The 15,743-nt window shown below is 52.1% G+C and overlaps 1 protein-coding gene across 2 annotated transcripts in view; it reads left to right on the top strand.

Annotated features, from left to right (window-relative positions):
* Ece1 (endothelin converting enzyme 1) overlaps nt 1-15,743 on the top strand; it is a 97,655-nt gene that overhangs the window by 73,006 nt on the left and 8,906 nt on the right. For both annotated transcript variants that reach the window (XM_020177126.2, XM_020177123.2), the window contains exons 8-14: nt 297-488; nt 5,976-6,118; nt 6,910-7,024; nt 9,599-9,709; nt 11,001-11,099; nt 11,695-11,772; nt 13,311-13,414. In XM_020177126.2, coding sequence (XP_020032715.1) covers nt 297-488; nt 5,976-6,118; nt 6,910-7,024; nt 9,599-9,709; nt 11,001-11,099; nt 11,695-11,772; nt 13,311-13,414 — 842 coding nt within the window. The remainder of the gene's footprint in view (nt 1-296; nt 489-5,975; nt 6,119-6,909; nt 7,025-9,598; nt 9,710-11,000; nt 11,100-11,694; nt 11,773-13,310; nt 13,415-15,743) is intronic.

Here is a 15,743-nt window from a genome sequence, read left to right on the forward strand (position 1 = left end):
GCCAGGAAAGTTTAACATGAGGACCTGATTCAGATCTGGGGACACAGCAGTAGAGGGCAGCTCAGAAAAGGTGTGTTCTGAGACCAGAAGGACAGCCCTAGAGGCACTAGGACAGCAGGGGCCAGCCCACGCAGGGACCTGTGGGCATGGAAAGGCCTTTCCACTTTATCCTGAGGACTGTGGAACCAAAATCGTTCTCAAAGCTGTTTCCAAAGGGTTTCCTGGGTGAAGCGTGCCATTCCCTGGCCCTAAGCCTTGGGCGGCCACTGACAGTTTGGGGGTGTTGGGTCCCACAGGTGCTGACTGGATACCTGAACTACATGGTCCAGCTGGGGAAGCTGCTGGGCGGGGGGGACGAGGATGCCATCCGGCCCCAGATGCAGCAGATCCTGGACTTTGAGACAGCGCTCGCCAACATCACCATCCCCCAGGAGAAGCGCCGGGATGAGGAGCTCATCTACCACAAAGTCACGGCCGCTGAGCTGCAGGTGACTGGAGCACCAGCCACGCAGAGGCGGGCTGACCCTGGGCCTCACACAGCGTGCTGGGAGGGAGACTGTCCTTCTCCACTTCATCACATCCCTGACTCACCCAGTAAAGGAGGGAGGGTTGTTCTGCCCGGTTCACAGATGTAAAGCCTGAGCTCAAAGAAGTAAGGCTACCTGCTGAAGGCCACATGGTAGTAAGTTACTCCAAAGCTAAGCTTACCCCACTCCAGCCTGCTTTCTGTGACAGCGTTTCCCTGGAGACGTTATGGCCATGACCATTACAGCCATAGATATAAGAGACAGGACGTTTTCAAGTCTCTCCAGCCCCAACCCAAACGCCTATAAGCACTAAATAAATGTGATCTGTACCTTCTGCCATTGCCTGTCCCAGGAGGCTAAGTAACCTGGTCAGGGCTGGAGGCTCCTATGTAGCCAAGGAGCTGGCCTCTAGACTTGAGTGTGGCTCAGTGAAACTCAGTTCTTGCCCACATCCTTTGGCGACATCCTGGAGATGTAACTGAGTCCGACTTGTGCTTTCTGTGACTGGTGTGACTCATCAGAGAGGTCCCTTTGTAAGCCAGCTCTGCCACAGGCTGCCTCCTGGTGGCTGCTCAGGTTTGAGATGCCGAGCTGCATTGTCTGAGGGTCCCTTCTTTCTAGTGCATGGGTGTTGTGTCCCACTGTGTCCAAGCTCCATCGTCTCAGGAGACTCAGAAGAGAGGCTCTGCTGACCTCCTCATGTCTCGCCTCAGGTGGGAAGGTTGGGCTTTGCTCTTCACTAAGGTGGAAGTCAGGGCTGGGCTGGGACTTCACCAGCACGTCTCCTTCCACCATCCAGGCTCTGCCTGTCGGTTCCTCCCTCTTTCAGGAGAGACACTGGGTCCTCCCCTGTTTCTTCCTCCATCAGACGGGTGTATCTGGGCCCCTCTCGGACCTTGCTATTGTGTGCTTTCAGGCTGGTAGGGGACCCTCACCAGGAAGCAGTCCCCCTCTCCCTTCTAAGTGCTTTGGCCAAGAGATGCAGGGCCCTAGGGCCAAGCAGGAAAAAGCTGGGGACGGTGAGTCTAATGATGACTGCATATTAGCCAGACTGATGGGGCTTCATAGGCAGAGGTGCAGCCCACGCAAAGGCCTGGGTCAATCTGGTGCCAGCTGCTCACAGGTCCCCAGGGAAGTGGTGCTGGGCAGGTTGTTATGGAGATCAGCAGCCTGTGTCGGGCACCATCTGGCTCTGTTTTCCACTCCGAGGCCAGGAGGTTGAGGGAGATGTGTTTGTGCAGTGTAATTTGGTTTGCTCAAGCCTTGCAGATCTCAGCCCACAAGACCTTACGACGCTGATGCTGATATCGTGAGCATGGGGAGAGCACAGTATCATTTAGCATGCCAGCCAGCATGCCCATGGGATTCTGCCCTTGGCGCCCTCTCCCCATTGCCTTTTCTCTCTGGAGGAAAAGGAAGGCGGCTCCTCCCTCCCTGCCGTACCACTGCCAGGGTTGGGGGGATTTCAGCGGCCACAGCAGCCTGCACAGTGCCAGCCCAGTGTGAACCTGAGCAAATCACATAACACACCCTTGAGCCTTGGTTTCCCTCCTGTAAAATAGGACATGGCTCACTCACTCACTCTGCTAGATCGCAGAGGCAATAAGACATAGCTCCTGGCTTCCCAAGGGACAGTGGTTCTTAACTTTAAGTCACAGAGTTTTTGGAGAATAGCTCAAAAACTGTGGAGCTTCACCCCTGAGAAATGTGCGGATGTGCATTTTAATATACACGCAACATCTGAGGATGCCCAGGACCCCTGAAGCCTGGAATAAGAATTTCTGTTGGCCTGCCCACAGGGTTGTTAGAGGATAAGACAAAGCGAGAGTGGGATTTCATTTTGTAAACTGACACGTGCAATGGAAGCATAATATGTCATAGTCATCATCGTTATTATTCCTCTGTGAGTGGTGGCATTGCCCAGGTCCCCAGCACTAAATTAATTGGAGTCATTCCACCCTGGGACAGAAACTGTCTCGTTCTCTGATAGGTAAGGATTTGGTTTTCTTTCTTTCTTTTTTTTTTGTAGTACTGTGATTTGAACTCAGGGCCTCATGCTTGCTAGGCAGGCGCTCTACCACTTGAGCCACTCCACCAGCCCTGTTTTTGTGTTGGGTTTTTTCGAGATAGGGTCTCTTGAATTTTTTTGCCCAGGCTGGCTTCAAACTTCAATCTTCCTGATCTCTGCCTCCTGAGTAGCTAGGATTGCAGGCATGAGCCACCAGCACCCAGCTCAGGAATTTGGTTTTCTTCTCTGCTCTGGGTGAATCAAAGAAAGGCAGTCAGGCTTCACAGTAGGGTTCTAGGCTAGCTCTGCTGGAGTGCAGAAGGCTCCAGGCTAGCCCATAGTGCAGTGTAAATCCAGAGCCATGAATCACACAGCCTTCCCTTGCTTCTCCAGACACCTCCCATTCCTTTCTTGAAGCCCCTATGCCACAGGCTGTGGCCCTGTCCTCTGCTCCATTTTTCCAGCTGAGATAGAGCCAAAAGCCTAGGCTCTCCTCTCCCGTGTTCAGCCTCTTCGGGTTGGCTGGTGATGTTCAGCAGTGCTCCTTGGCTGTGGGTATGGAAAATCGAGCTCATCAGTGTCCCCAGAAGGTTTGACTCACCGTGGAATGTCCTAGTTGATTAAAACAGCCCTCTCCACGGAAATAGATTGAGGCACATGTGTCTAAGTTAGGAGCAACAGGGAGTGAAAATGCAAGAATCCTGGGTGTTCAACACTCATCTCCTTAGCTCAGAGCCATGGAAATTTCTGAGCACCTGCTCTCCTTGAAGGAAGAGGCTTGCGTAAGTACCTGGCTGTTTCTCACCATTGATACCTGTCTCTCAGTCAGAGTTCCAGTCACCTGCCATTTATGAAGCTCTCATGAACTGCATGAGCAGTGACATTTTGTAAACATATCTGTTTCTTGGGATCTTTGCCAGCTGGTCTTGTAGCCAGGTGGCTCTGATTGCTGAGTTCTATTTGAAGATCTCGTGAGCACACTACACTTTCTACATCTTGTAGCCACAGGTAAGTGAAAGACATACCTGAAGGTGTCCTGCCAGGAAGAGGACAGAAGGACAAGCCAGGTAGCAGGAGGCTTGGGGTGCAGAGCAGCCAGCTCTGGGGTGGGAGGATTGCTGTCACTGTTTTACAAACAGGACAGAAAATGGCTCAGCTTCCCAGAAGTGATTCCTCCTGGGGACCCTGACCCTAGTCTGCTCACTTCCAGCTTGTGTCACTGCCAGACAGACAGGGCTGTGCCGTGGCACATGGACCCTTGGCCCACTGTACACTTCCCAGGCTAGCGGGTAGTTTGCAGTCAGTCTTGCTGGGACGTTCCCCCATAACCAGCAAGGTCATGGGGGAAAAGGTCCCCTCCCTGAGAGCTGACCTTTAACTTTCTCACCAGCACACTACTGCCTTTGGGAGCTTGTCCTCCCCAGTCTCATTTGTCCTTCGAGATGCTTGTTCCCCAATAGCCAAGGTGCACTTTGAAACCCAGAGACAATAGCCTGGGGCATAGCCCAGTCATAGAGCATGTGCTTAGCATGCGTGAGACCCTGAGTTCAATTCCTGGTACCATCAGAAAAATAAATAAACCCAGAGAGAAGTGAACCTGGGATTTGAACCTGTGCTATCTCCAGTTAGCCATGTGACCTCAGGAAAGTCACGACCTCAGGCCAGGTGGTCTTTGACTAAGTGCTTCTCATGGAGGACCTCACAGGCATTCATCTGTTCTCATCGATTAACTTTGCATTACTGATTGTCCAGAGAGGGAGCATTTACCATGCATCTCTCATTTCCTTTATTTGTCTCACATTTTGCCCTTTTCATGGGAACAGAACACAGAGCTTGAAATCAGACAGGCCAGGGCCTCTTTTGAGAGACCTTAAGCAATGAGTGTAATGGCTAACAGTGATGGAGTGATTGCTGACGGCCAGGTGCCCAGGTTGACATGCACAGGCATCTTTGCTAAACACAGTGTATGCAGCCTGAAAACCTTCACCTTCTGTAAAATTGCACAATACAAATTGCATCTCTGCTTAGGGACATTGTGCTAGTGAAATCAGCTAACCGCAAAAGGACAAGTAACTGGGAATTGACTTATGTGGGGTTCCTAGAGTAGTCAAATCAAATTCATAGAGACAGAAAATAGAATGGTGGTTTCCATGGAGCAGGGGGAAGTAGGAGATTGACAGCAGAGAGTTTCTGTTTGGTCAGAGGAACTCTGTGGATGACAGTGTGCTGGTAGCACACAATGTAAATGGCTTAATGCCACCGCACCGGACTCCTGACAGTGGTTAAGATGGGGTTAGGGGAATGGCTGACGTGGTAGACCACCTGCCTAAGCAAGCGTGAGGCCGGAAGTTCAAATTCCAGTACCACCAAAGAAACAATCAAAAAATGGTTAAAATGATACATTTTATGTTTGCATTTAGTCACAATTTTTTTTTAAGTTGTGCAACTTTGTAGTGAGAACACTAGCCGGCAAGGGAGAAAGATGCCTGGAGTAGGGGAAATGCTGGGGCAGGTGCTGAGGCAGTAGGGGTGGACAGGGAGGCAGCCCTGAGCCCCTCTGAGCAGCTGGGTGCCCTGGAATTGGGCCCGTGGGGAGGGAGCCCAGGGCACAGAGGCTTGTCTTAAAACACTGGCATCCTGTGTGCACATGGGCTGCATCTCGGTTTCTCCCTTCCTGCTGCAGGTTATCTGACCTGATTTTCAGTTCATGCCTGGGAAGCACCACCTGAGGACCATACACTTGACACCCCTGGCTGCTGGCCCTCAGGAGAACCTGTAGTTCTAGAGATCTCCCTTCTCGGAGGAGGCACAGAGGGACTCATTAACTCACTCAAGGATGCACAGCTAGTCAGCAGGGAGCAGGCTCTGAGCCCAGACAGTTTGGCACCAGATTCTTAACTGTGAGAGGCCTGTCTGAGGATTGGCGTCTTCCTCTGTGAAGCAGAGGTGATTGCACCTACTACTTGGCCTCTCACGAGGACCATGAGGACCCACTGGGCTAGGACCTATGATTCCTGAGCAAAGGCGCATACCACACAGAACGGCAGATGCCGCACGTACTCCTATTCCGTCCTCGTTCCACTTCAAGTGAGATGGTGGCGGCTGTTTCAGGGTCTCACTGTGTAGCCCAGGTTGGCCTTGAACTTTCTATTCTCTCACCTCTGCCTTCCAAGTAGCAGGAATTACAGGCATGGACCACCATCCCTGGCTTTCACATGAGGTATTGATGCCTGGCTCCTTAGGCTACCAGCTGCAGCAACTCTGGCAGAAGCTAGCCAGCCCCTGTCTGTCTCTGCCTTGTGCTCTGTCAACATGATGCCATACGCTCTCCTTGGTCAGAAGGTGGAAGGTGCAGTGCCGCCTTCTTCAGAGGAACCCCTGGAGATCGGTTTATGGGAGAAGTGGTCCAGCCAGTGTCACACCATTCTCTTCTCTTGCAGACCTTGGCACCAGCTATCAACTGGCTGCCCTTTCTCAACACCATCTTCTACCCCGTGGAGATCAACGAGTCTGAGCCTATTGTGGTCTACGACAAGGAATACCTTGAGCAGGTCTCCACCCTCATCAATAACACCGACAAATGGTGAGGGGCGCAGCACCCTCGAGGTGACCTCCCACAGGCAGGATGGGTGGGGATGGGGTGACCCCCTGGCTCAGGAAAAGGCCCCTGGGTAGGTTTCTATGAGAAGCAGCCAAGTTCTGATTACAGGTGCATTTTGATCCCACCCCTCTTCCACCAGCTCGGTCATCAGAGGTAACCCTCTGCAAGCATCATTTTTCGTGATTACATAGTATTCCATTGAGCGTAAATATATTTATTTACTCCTTCTCCTGTTGTCACATTTAGCTTAATTCCAATAGAGGCTAGATGTGCACTGTGGTGAACATCTTTGTGCTAAGGTGACTTCTTTATAAGGGTGGCAGTGGACATAAATAGGTCCTCAGGGCCATGGGAGGTACCATTCACGGAAACCTTGGCCTGACCAGACAGAGCCTCCTTCCCAGCCTCTCCTAGTCTTAGGCCTCCATTATCCTCTCTGGTCTTCTGGCCAGGACCTCTGCCCATCCCAGCCCTGCAGCACACACCCCTGGACTGTCTCCGTGCAGTGGCTTCATAGCTTCCAGTCTCTGAGCAGCTAAGCAATAGCATTTATTAAGCACCGGTGGTGTACAAGTGATTGCACTAAACACCAAGGTGGTAGAAGACCCAGGCTGCACCCTGGACGAGTTCCTCACGTGCTTAGAGAGCAGAGGAGTGGGCAGTGGGAGAAGAGCCTGGGATCTGAGGGTGAGCGTGAGCGCCCCCTATGAGTCCGCGGGGAAAGTGCTGCATCTGGCGTTTTCAGCTCCCTGGTCCCATCTCTCTCTACCCAGCCTGCTCAACAACTACATGATCTGGAACCTGGTGCGGAAAACAAGTTCCTTCCTCGATCAGCGTTTTCAAGACGCCGACGAAAAGTTCATGGAAGTCATGTACGGGACCAAGAAGGTAAGCCTGTTGCTGCCTTTCCATGCACGTGTGGAGCCCCTGCTGTATGCCAGGCACCCGGCAGGCTGCTCACTGACCTCCTGCCATGTACCAGGCCCTGAGCCCAAGGTAGGAACACAGATGTGGGTGAGATGGGGTCTGTGCCCGTGGCCCAGGCTGCTGAGGGAGCCAATAGGGCTGACCTGCCCTCACATACCAACCAAGTGCAGCCATGGCCCAGGGGTGGCTGAGTGGTGCCCTGTCACCCACCCTGCGCACCCACGACCACCACAACTGTGCCCCTTCCCCCAGGCCAGAGAGCAGACTTCAGCTAGACTCCACTCCTGCGCCCCTCCCAGTGGAGTGGGTGAGACCAGACAAGGACTGGGCAGAACGGCAGGAGGCAAGCTCCCGCCTCTTGTGGGAAGTCCATGGGAGAAGTTCTTTCCTCTCCCATCCCCATGTCCATCCACCTGTGGCAGTAGGGGGACAGAGGAAGAGGGTGGTGGGGAGCAAATCTTGCTTCTGACCAGTGGAGCTTCTGAGGCCACCAGTGGGCCTTGGCCAGGAGAGTCAAAGGACAGGAACGAGGGAAAGCAATGGGCTGCTGCCCTGCCTTCCTTTTCTGCCTTCTGCATTGGACCAGCCAGGTCACAGATGTGGACAAAGCCTGTCTTCTGTCCCCACCAGCCCACAGCTTCCTGGGGGTTTTACACCCATCTCAGGACTGTGGTCACCAAGCACTCATCTGCATCCTCTCTTTCCCTCCAGGGTACAGAGGAGGAAACTGAGGCTCAGGGAGGTAAAAGGACTTTATAAAGTCACCTGGCAAGGAAGCAGCCAAGCTTCCAGGTCTGCATACCCACACATCCAGCCACTCACTGCTAATAATAATCCCAATAACCGAAGACAGTACTACTGGAGACCGGCCTCTCACAGGCCTCACCTCCCAGCCTCCCACAGCTCCATGTGTTAAGAACTATCACTAGCTGCCACCTGACGGATGAGGAAACTGGGGCTCAGGGCGGGGAGGGGCTTGCTCAAAGTTGCTCATCCCATGCCCCTGAGCTCTAGCTGTACCTCCCTGCCTCCACTCTGCAGGAGTGACAGGGAAAACAGCTTCCCCATCATGGCCAGGAGCCTGGGGGCGGGGCAGAGGAACTATTGTTTAATGGAGATAAATTCAATTCATGAGATGAAAAAGTCCTAGAAATTGGTTGCACAAAAACATACTTACCATTACTGAACTGTGCACTTAAAAATAATTAAGATGAGCCAAGCATGATGGTGCATGCCTGTAATCCCAGCACTCAGGAGGCAGGAAGATGGAGAGTTCCAGGCCAGCCAGGGCTACGTAGCAAGACCCTATCTCAAAAACAAAAAGTTGTTTATGAAGACCTAATTTATATACAATGAAATATACACTATGAATTAAGTATGTGGTTTAATGAGTTTTGACAAATGTAACCACTGCCTCAGTCAAGATAGAAGACATTTCCACAACCCATTTGCTGGCTATCCCTGGGGCCCCTCACCTATCATCCACCCCCGCCCCAATGTGGTACAAATGAGTATAGACCAACTCATACCCAGGCCTGACTTCTTGTGCTCAGCACAAGTGTGTGAAACTCATCTGTGTTGTTGTAACCAAGTAGCTTGGTCCTTTTTTGTGACAAGTAGTGTTGCTGTATGAAAATACCCCATTTTGTTTATCTGTCTGTCTGCTGATAGGCATTTGGGTTGTTTGCAGTTTGGTGCTTGTATGAGTCAGGCTGCCCTGAGCATGGGGCGTGTCACACATGTTCTCCAGGTTAAGGGGACCCTGCAGCCAGAGGGGTTGGTATGAGGATGGCTGCCACAAGTGGTCACACGCTGGACACAGGGGATACCCAGACAGGAGGGCCAGTATGGCTGCAGTGTCCCAAGGGCTTTTCCCTGACCTATGCTCCAGGCGGCTGCAGCCCGTGGACCCTGTTTCTGGTTCACAGGGAGGCATCCCTGTACTATGAGTTTGGGGTGAAACATGGAAGAAAAATGCATGAATCCTGGTGTGGTGCTTCTCTTTCCAGGAGGCCGTAAAGGGGGTCGGGGTCCTGGCCCTCTAGGAAGGCTTCCTGTTGCTCAGGTGTATGGGCAACTTCCCAAGGCTCTGTGCTACCAGGATTCCCGGTCCTCTAGGGGACAGGGCAAGGTGGCGGTAGGTGGGAACACAGGGAGGAGTGGGGCACATCTGGGTTCCCGCTCCAGCAGCACCCATCACTTGCCCTTAATTGCTGTGGGGCCCTGGGCCAGTGACACCCCTTACTGAGTCTCTGTTTTCTTGTCTATCCAGGGGGGCATCTTGGTGGCTAGGGGACACAGTGTTTGCAAAGTGCTGAGTACACAGGCTGGCCCTTGGGAAACAGTAGGTTTGGTGACAAGGAGTATTCCATGACCTTTGGGTGCAGTGCCTAAGATAACTTCCGCAGGGTCAGAAAAGGCCTGTCTCCCTGCAGTCCTGGCAGCTCTGGAGGGAGGCATGGGCCCCTGGTGGCATTACCTCCCAGACAGAAGGGATTTGGGAGGCCTGGGCCCAGTGACCACACTGTTTTCCAGACCTGCCTTCCCCGCTGGAAGTTCTGCGTGAGTGACACAGAAAACAACCTCGGCTTTGCCCTGGGCCCCATGTTTGTCAAGGCGACCTTTGCTGAGGACAGCAAAAACATCGTAAGTGCCATGGGCCATGACATCATGCCTGCCCTGACAGCCCACACTCGGGTCATCCTGGGTTCCCCTTTTCTGAGTTTGTGAGGCCCAGCGTCCAGGCTCAGAAGTCCATTTTCTCAAGGATCCCAAGATGTGAGGTACTCATGTGAGCTATCACCATTGAGTGGTACCTACTCCTGTATTATCCAACTTGACCTTCCCAGCGACATCCCCTCCCCCAAGGTTACTATAGCCATCTCTACCTCCCATGGCCCTGAAGGACCCAGGAGAAAAGGTTGGCAGAGTCACTCTGGCCCAGAAAGTAACATTTTTCTTACTGTGCGGTGACAGATTGTTCTAGAGAGACAGAGGATAATCCTATAGAGACAGCCAGGCTCCAGCTCAGCCCCTAGCTCCATCACTGCCTGGCCTGGTGACATGGAGGTGGGGCTGTCCTGCCCACAAGGACAAGTTAAATAAGATACTGTATGTAAAGAGTGCCAGGCACAAAATAAGGTATAAGAAATGGTAGCTATTACATTACTGGTGCCGTTTTTATTACTTTGTAGCCCAGACTGGCTTTGAACTCTCCATCCCTCTGCTTCAGCCTCCCAAGAGATGGGATTATAGGCATACACCACCACACCTGGCCCCAGTTTTTGTTACTAGTAGTACTGATTGCACAGATATTGCCTGCAGTCAAAGGTTAGGTTAGAAAACTGAGACTCGAATCTGAGTTGAGGTCTCTTGGCTCTCAGCCCTGCCATTCTTGCTGCTGCATGGCTCTGCCTTGCCCTTCTCTAGAATCTTCCACCTTCTGTCTTTGGCCTCTAGGTCTGCCTATGACACTGTCACCCTCTAGAGCTGCCATTCATCTCTGTGTGAGCACAGCCCTTCTGACAGTGCTCCTCAGAACGAGTGCTCCGGGTTTTAACGCTCACCCCATGTAAAGGGGATTCAGCAGTGCAGTCAGTCTGGACGAGGCTGCATATTCTAGCCTTCTCTGGAAGAATCTCACTGCTCCTGTCCACGTTAAAGGCTCTGGAAAGTCCTGCAGCAGACACTTCCAGCTTCTGCAAGCTTGTCCGAGCTGATTGACCACGGAGCCCTGTTTCAGAAAGCCAGTCTTGCCTTACAGGAAGCTACTGTTAGGACTGTGGTTTGGAAACACGGCCGTGGTCTCCAGCATGGAGGAGCCTGAGGTTTGAGCCAAACCTAAGCTCAGCCCCTGACGAGTGGCAGTACCTTCTGCACAGGGCACCATTGCGTTAAGTAAGGCCAGGACCCAGACCTTACTGGTCTGTCTCCTCAGGCCAGTGAAATAATCCTGGAGATCAAGAAGGCATTTGAGGAGAGCCTGAGCACCCTGAAGTGGATGGACGAAGACACCCGGAGAGCGGCCAAGGAGAAGGTGAGGCTACACAGGAGCTCGGAGGCACGGGGCTTCCGGCACAGAGGCAGGAGTCACCGAGAGGGAGGCAGGAGGAGAGTCTGGTTCTGTGTGGTGACCAGTCCAGCAGGAACAGGCATGATGAAGCCCTTGGTCACATGATCGTATCCCATAAAAGAAGGTCCTGGGGAAGGGGGTGGAGAGAGAGATTGAGAGAGAGAAGAGAGGGAGGAGCCTGAACTTACTCTTTCCTCAGGAACCTGCTCCTGTGGTAACTAATATTCTCTCCACAACGATGCCACAATGTCTGTCATTCATAAGGACCGAGCCCTCAGGACCCAATCTCCTCTTAAAAGCTCCACCTGTCAACAGCCCCACCCTGTGGATTTAGTTTCTAGCGTGTGAACCTTGAGGGCCCATTCAGACGACAGTAGCTTCCCTTGGGAGAGTGACATTTAAGCAGAGACCCAAAAATGGGTCTCTCCAGAAAAAGCTTGGATGAAAGCCCTCAGGAGGGAGGAACCCAGCCCTGTCTCCCCTCAGCCCATGCTCTGAGCTGGGGCCAGCTTGGCCAGTGTTGCTGGGCTCTCACTTCCTTTGTGTCCCTCCTGTCTAGGCGGATGCCATCTACAATATGATAGGCTACCCCAACTTCATCATGGACCCCAAGGAACTGGACAAAGTGTTCAATGATGTGAGTGGCTTCCACCTGCCCTTCAGTGGTCCCTAATGCCCAATGGGAAAAGGTCGAGGCAGGCAAAATGATGGGATGAGATTTGGGCTGGTCAGGCATGAGGAAGACATTCCCTGCTGCTTCGTTTCCTGGGTCAGCAGAGACCCTGCCTCCCTGGAGCCACCATCCCTGGAGCACCTCCACTGCTGGAGGCCCAGCAGTCATTATCAGAACACATGCTGTGTGCCCACAGTGAATGGTGGGCTCCAGTGAATGAGAAAAGCCTGGGGGGTGGGCTGGGGTGTGGCTCAGTGGTAGAGCTTGTGTTTGGTATGCAGAGGCACTGGGTTCCATCCACAGCACCATAAAGAAGAATGGGGAAATACCCTGAAAGGTGCAGAGAGAATGGGCGGCCCTAAAACAGCAGGGGTGGAATAACAATGGGGCCCCTCACACCAGCTGCTCCCGCCCCCAGGGCTGCCTCCTGACTGTGGGGTCCTCCCCCGCCTTCTCAGAGAAAACTTGGGCTCTGGTCTTGACCTTGAACTGCTAATAAGAAAAAGAAAGCATAAATCCCAAGTGTGTTTTTAAGTTAATTTAGGCAGCAGTGGTAATTGCTCCATCCCAGCTGGTTAGAGCTTCTGGCAAATTACTCCTTTAAATGGATTGTGGTTTTGGCCCAAATGATAAACTTTTCTATGTTCTCATGATTGAAATTTGTGAATTCAGGCATTTTCTAAATTAGAATAACCTCTCTTCATGGTTGTGTGTGAAAGCCTGAGGCTATTAACATTACTTCTGAGAATACTAGACTCATTCTGCAGCCTTAGCCCTTGAGAATAATTTAAGATGCTCCCGGGGTCGTGATGCAAGATCCAGGGGCGCCTGGAGCAGCCAGGCAGGGTCACGGGGTCAGGTTCCTTCTCCTGGCACCCAGGATCTTACCAAGGCCCTTTCCTTCAGCCGGAAGGATCTGGAGTGAGTCTAAGGGTTCTGCACCTGTCAGGCACAGAAAGGCCTGGCAGCCTGGTGAGGGGCGTGTGATAACGCCCAGCCCCTGACACTTCAGAGCTAAATTCCAGCTCCAGTCAGCAGATCTGTGTGTCCAGTTGGTAGCCACAGGAAACTATTTAATTAATTAAAGTTAAATTTAATGTTAGAAACCACACTAGCACATTTGAGATCTCAACAGCCACCTGTCACCAGCATCTACCAGGGCAGGCACAGGCCAGGTCCGTCATCCTGGAAAGCTCTGTTGACCAGCGCTGGAGACACTTCTTGCCTAAGGCCCAGGTGTTGCTCCAGGCCATTCTGAGCCCGTGGCACTCCTTGGCAGCCCTGGCTGAAGCTGCCAGTGCGTCCTTGAAGGGAAGAGTCAGTGCCAGCACCAGCGGGGCAAAGGCGAAGGGAGGAGGCTGAGCCTGCAGCCCTGAGCCCTCTGCTCTAGCCTGAGGCCTGCAGACCAATCCCTTAACCTTGCAGGTCTGGGTTTCCTTGGTTCCAGAAGGTTCTCCCAGCCCAGGCGAGCTCTGACCCTGTGACTGCTTTTCCTCTTCCAGTACACCGCAGTTCCAGACCTCTACTTCGAGAATGCCATGCGCTTTTTCAACTTCTCATGGAGGGTCACTGCGGACCAACTCAGGAAAGCACCCAACAGAGATCAGTGAGTCCCCAGGAGGGTACTGCAAGTCCCCCCCACCCGGTCCGCCACCCCCCAAACACACACACCCTGGATGTCCTGGGCTGAGCTTCCCTGTCACGCTCACTGGGTGTGGCTCACGAGAGATTCCTGTTAGCCCACTTTTTAGATGAAGCCAAGACCAAAGTGGGGCCCAGTGAGGGGCTGGGATGGGCCCAGGTCTGTGCACCCCAGGCCAGCCTGTCGTCCCAGTGAGGCTGGCCCGGGAGCCGAGTGGTCCTGGTGCACATATCTGCTCTACAGTGTCAGCATTCATCCTCTGTAAAATAGGATGGAAGCCACTGGGTCATGGGTCACTGTGAGAATCCGTGGGCTGGCCAGGCCCTGAGAGGAGGCCCACAGCGGGGATGAGTGTCCCCTGAGTCCTTACCAACAGGAGGGGTGGTTTCTCAGGGACAGGTCTCCCACAGAGGCCCGGAGAAGATCCTGGAGCGGCCCCGGCAGCAGCATCCCCTGGGAACTTCTTCAGAAATACGGGGCCTGGGGTGTAGCAAAATGGCAGCCCTAGCCAGCGCTGGGTTCCACCCCCAGCACCACACAAAACACTCTGTATATGGTTTACAGATTTCCATGCTGCGTGCCTGCATGTGCATGTCTTCTCCTGACTTCTTCTTTTTTTTTTTTTTTTTTTGAAACAGGGTCTCATGATGTAGCTCAGGCCAGCCTTGAACTCATAATCAGCCTCCCCAGGACTGGGTTTACAGGCATGCACCACCCTAAGCAAGATCTGGATTTTGTTTTGTTTTGTTTTTTGAGATGTGATCTTGCGATGTGACCCAGGCTGGCCTCCACCTCAAGTCTCTTGGTCTGGCATGTGATAAAGTGCTTGTTTGGCATTTGCAAGGCCCTGGGCCCAGACTGAAAAAGAAAACAAGACTGAGAGTGGCAGTTCACGCCTGTAATCCCAGCACTCAGATAGCTGAAACAAGAGGATAGGGTTTAAAGCCAGCCTGGGCTACGTAGTGAGAGCCTGCCTCAAGAAACAATAAACAAAACAAAACAACAACAACAACAAAAAGACCTAGCGCCTCAGAGAGATGTAGTCAGACCGGAGCTGTTCCTCAACCAGGCTCCCCATGCCCAAAACACTGCAGAATAAACAGGATAACAGAAGGTGAAAGCAACCTCTCTGTGCCTCCGGCGCCCCCTCGTGGACAATAGAGGTTCAAACATCGGTTTCCTTTTCCCGGCTTCGCGCAGGTTACATCCGAAAACATACCAGGGGACTTTTTAATCTTCAAAATATTGCGCAGACGTGGCTGCCAATTTATCGGAGTTTTTTAATTGAGGGGGTTACTGGGATTTGAACTCAGGGCCTTGCACTTACGAGACAGGCGCTGTACTACTTGAGCCACTCTGCCAACTGATTTTGCAATGGTTATTTTTGCATTAAGCCCAGGCCAGCTGGGCCCGTGATCCTCCGATCTGTGCTTCCCCACGTAGTTGGGTTGCCAGGTTTGCATCCTTTTGCCCCGCCCTTAGTTGTACGAGGTCCTGCAAACTTCACCTCCATCCCTGCCTCAAACTATGATTCTTCCAGTCTCTGCCTCCCGAGAATTAGGCTGGAGCCCCTGTGTGCAGCCATTTGAATTTTTAAATTTTTACTCAAAGTTTTTCATATAAATTTTGTCATCTACCCATTAATATACCTGTGACTTTTTGAATATAAATATGATGTTTTAAATTTCTTATTATCTTTACAAGGCTTTGGGACGCCCCAAAATATATCTCTGTAGGGCTCACCTGAAAGACACAGAGAGACCATCTGGGCCCCTGGGAAAAATGTTGTCTCTCTCTTGCTCTTGTTTCTCACTGAGAAATGATTTTCTCACCAGGAAAATCATTGCAATGGCAAATATTTATTTTTATTTATTTATTTATTTATTTTCTGTAGGACAGGGGTTTGAACTCAGGGCTTTGAGCTTGCAAAGCAGGTGCTCTACCACTTGAGCCACACCTCCAGTCCATTTTGCTCTTGTTATTTTGGAGATGGGGGGTCTCATGAACTATTTGTCCAGGCTGACCTCAAACCCGGATGACAGGTGCCTGGCCTCAAATAGTACTTTTTCTCTCTTTCTTTCTTTCTCTCTTTCTTTTTTTTTTTTTTTTTTTTTGTGGTACTGGGTTTGAACTCAGAGCATACACCTTGAGCCCTCTTTTGTGAAGGGTTTTTCTGAGAAAGGGTCTCACAAACTATTTGCCCCAGCTGGCTTTGAACCACAACTTGATGTCTGCCTCCTGAATAGCAAGGATTACAGGCGTGAGCCACAGGTGCCTGGCCTCAAATATTTCT

The sequence above is a fragment of the Castor canadensis genome, chromosome 7 (assembly GCF_047511655.1).
Source record: "Castor canadensis chromosome 7, mCasCan1.hap1v2, whole genome shotgun sequence".
NCBI classification, from domain to species: Eukaryota; Metazoa; Chordata; class Mammalia; order Rodentia; family Castoridae; genus Castor; species Castor canadensis.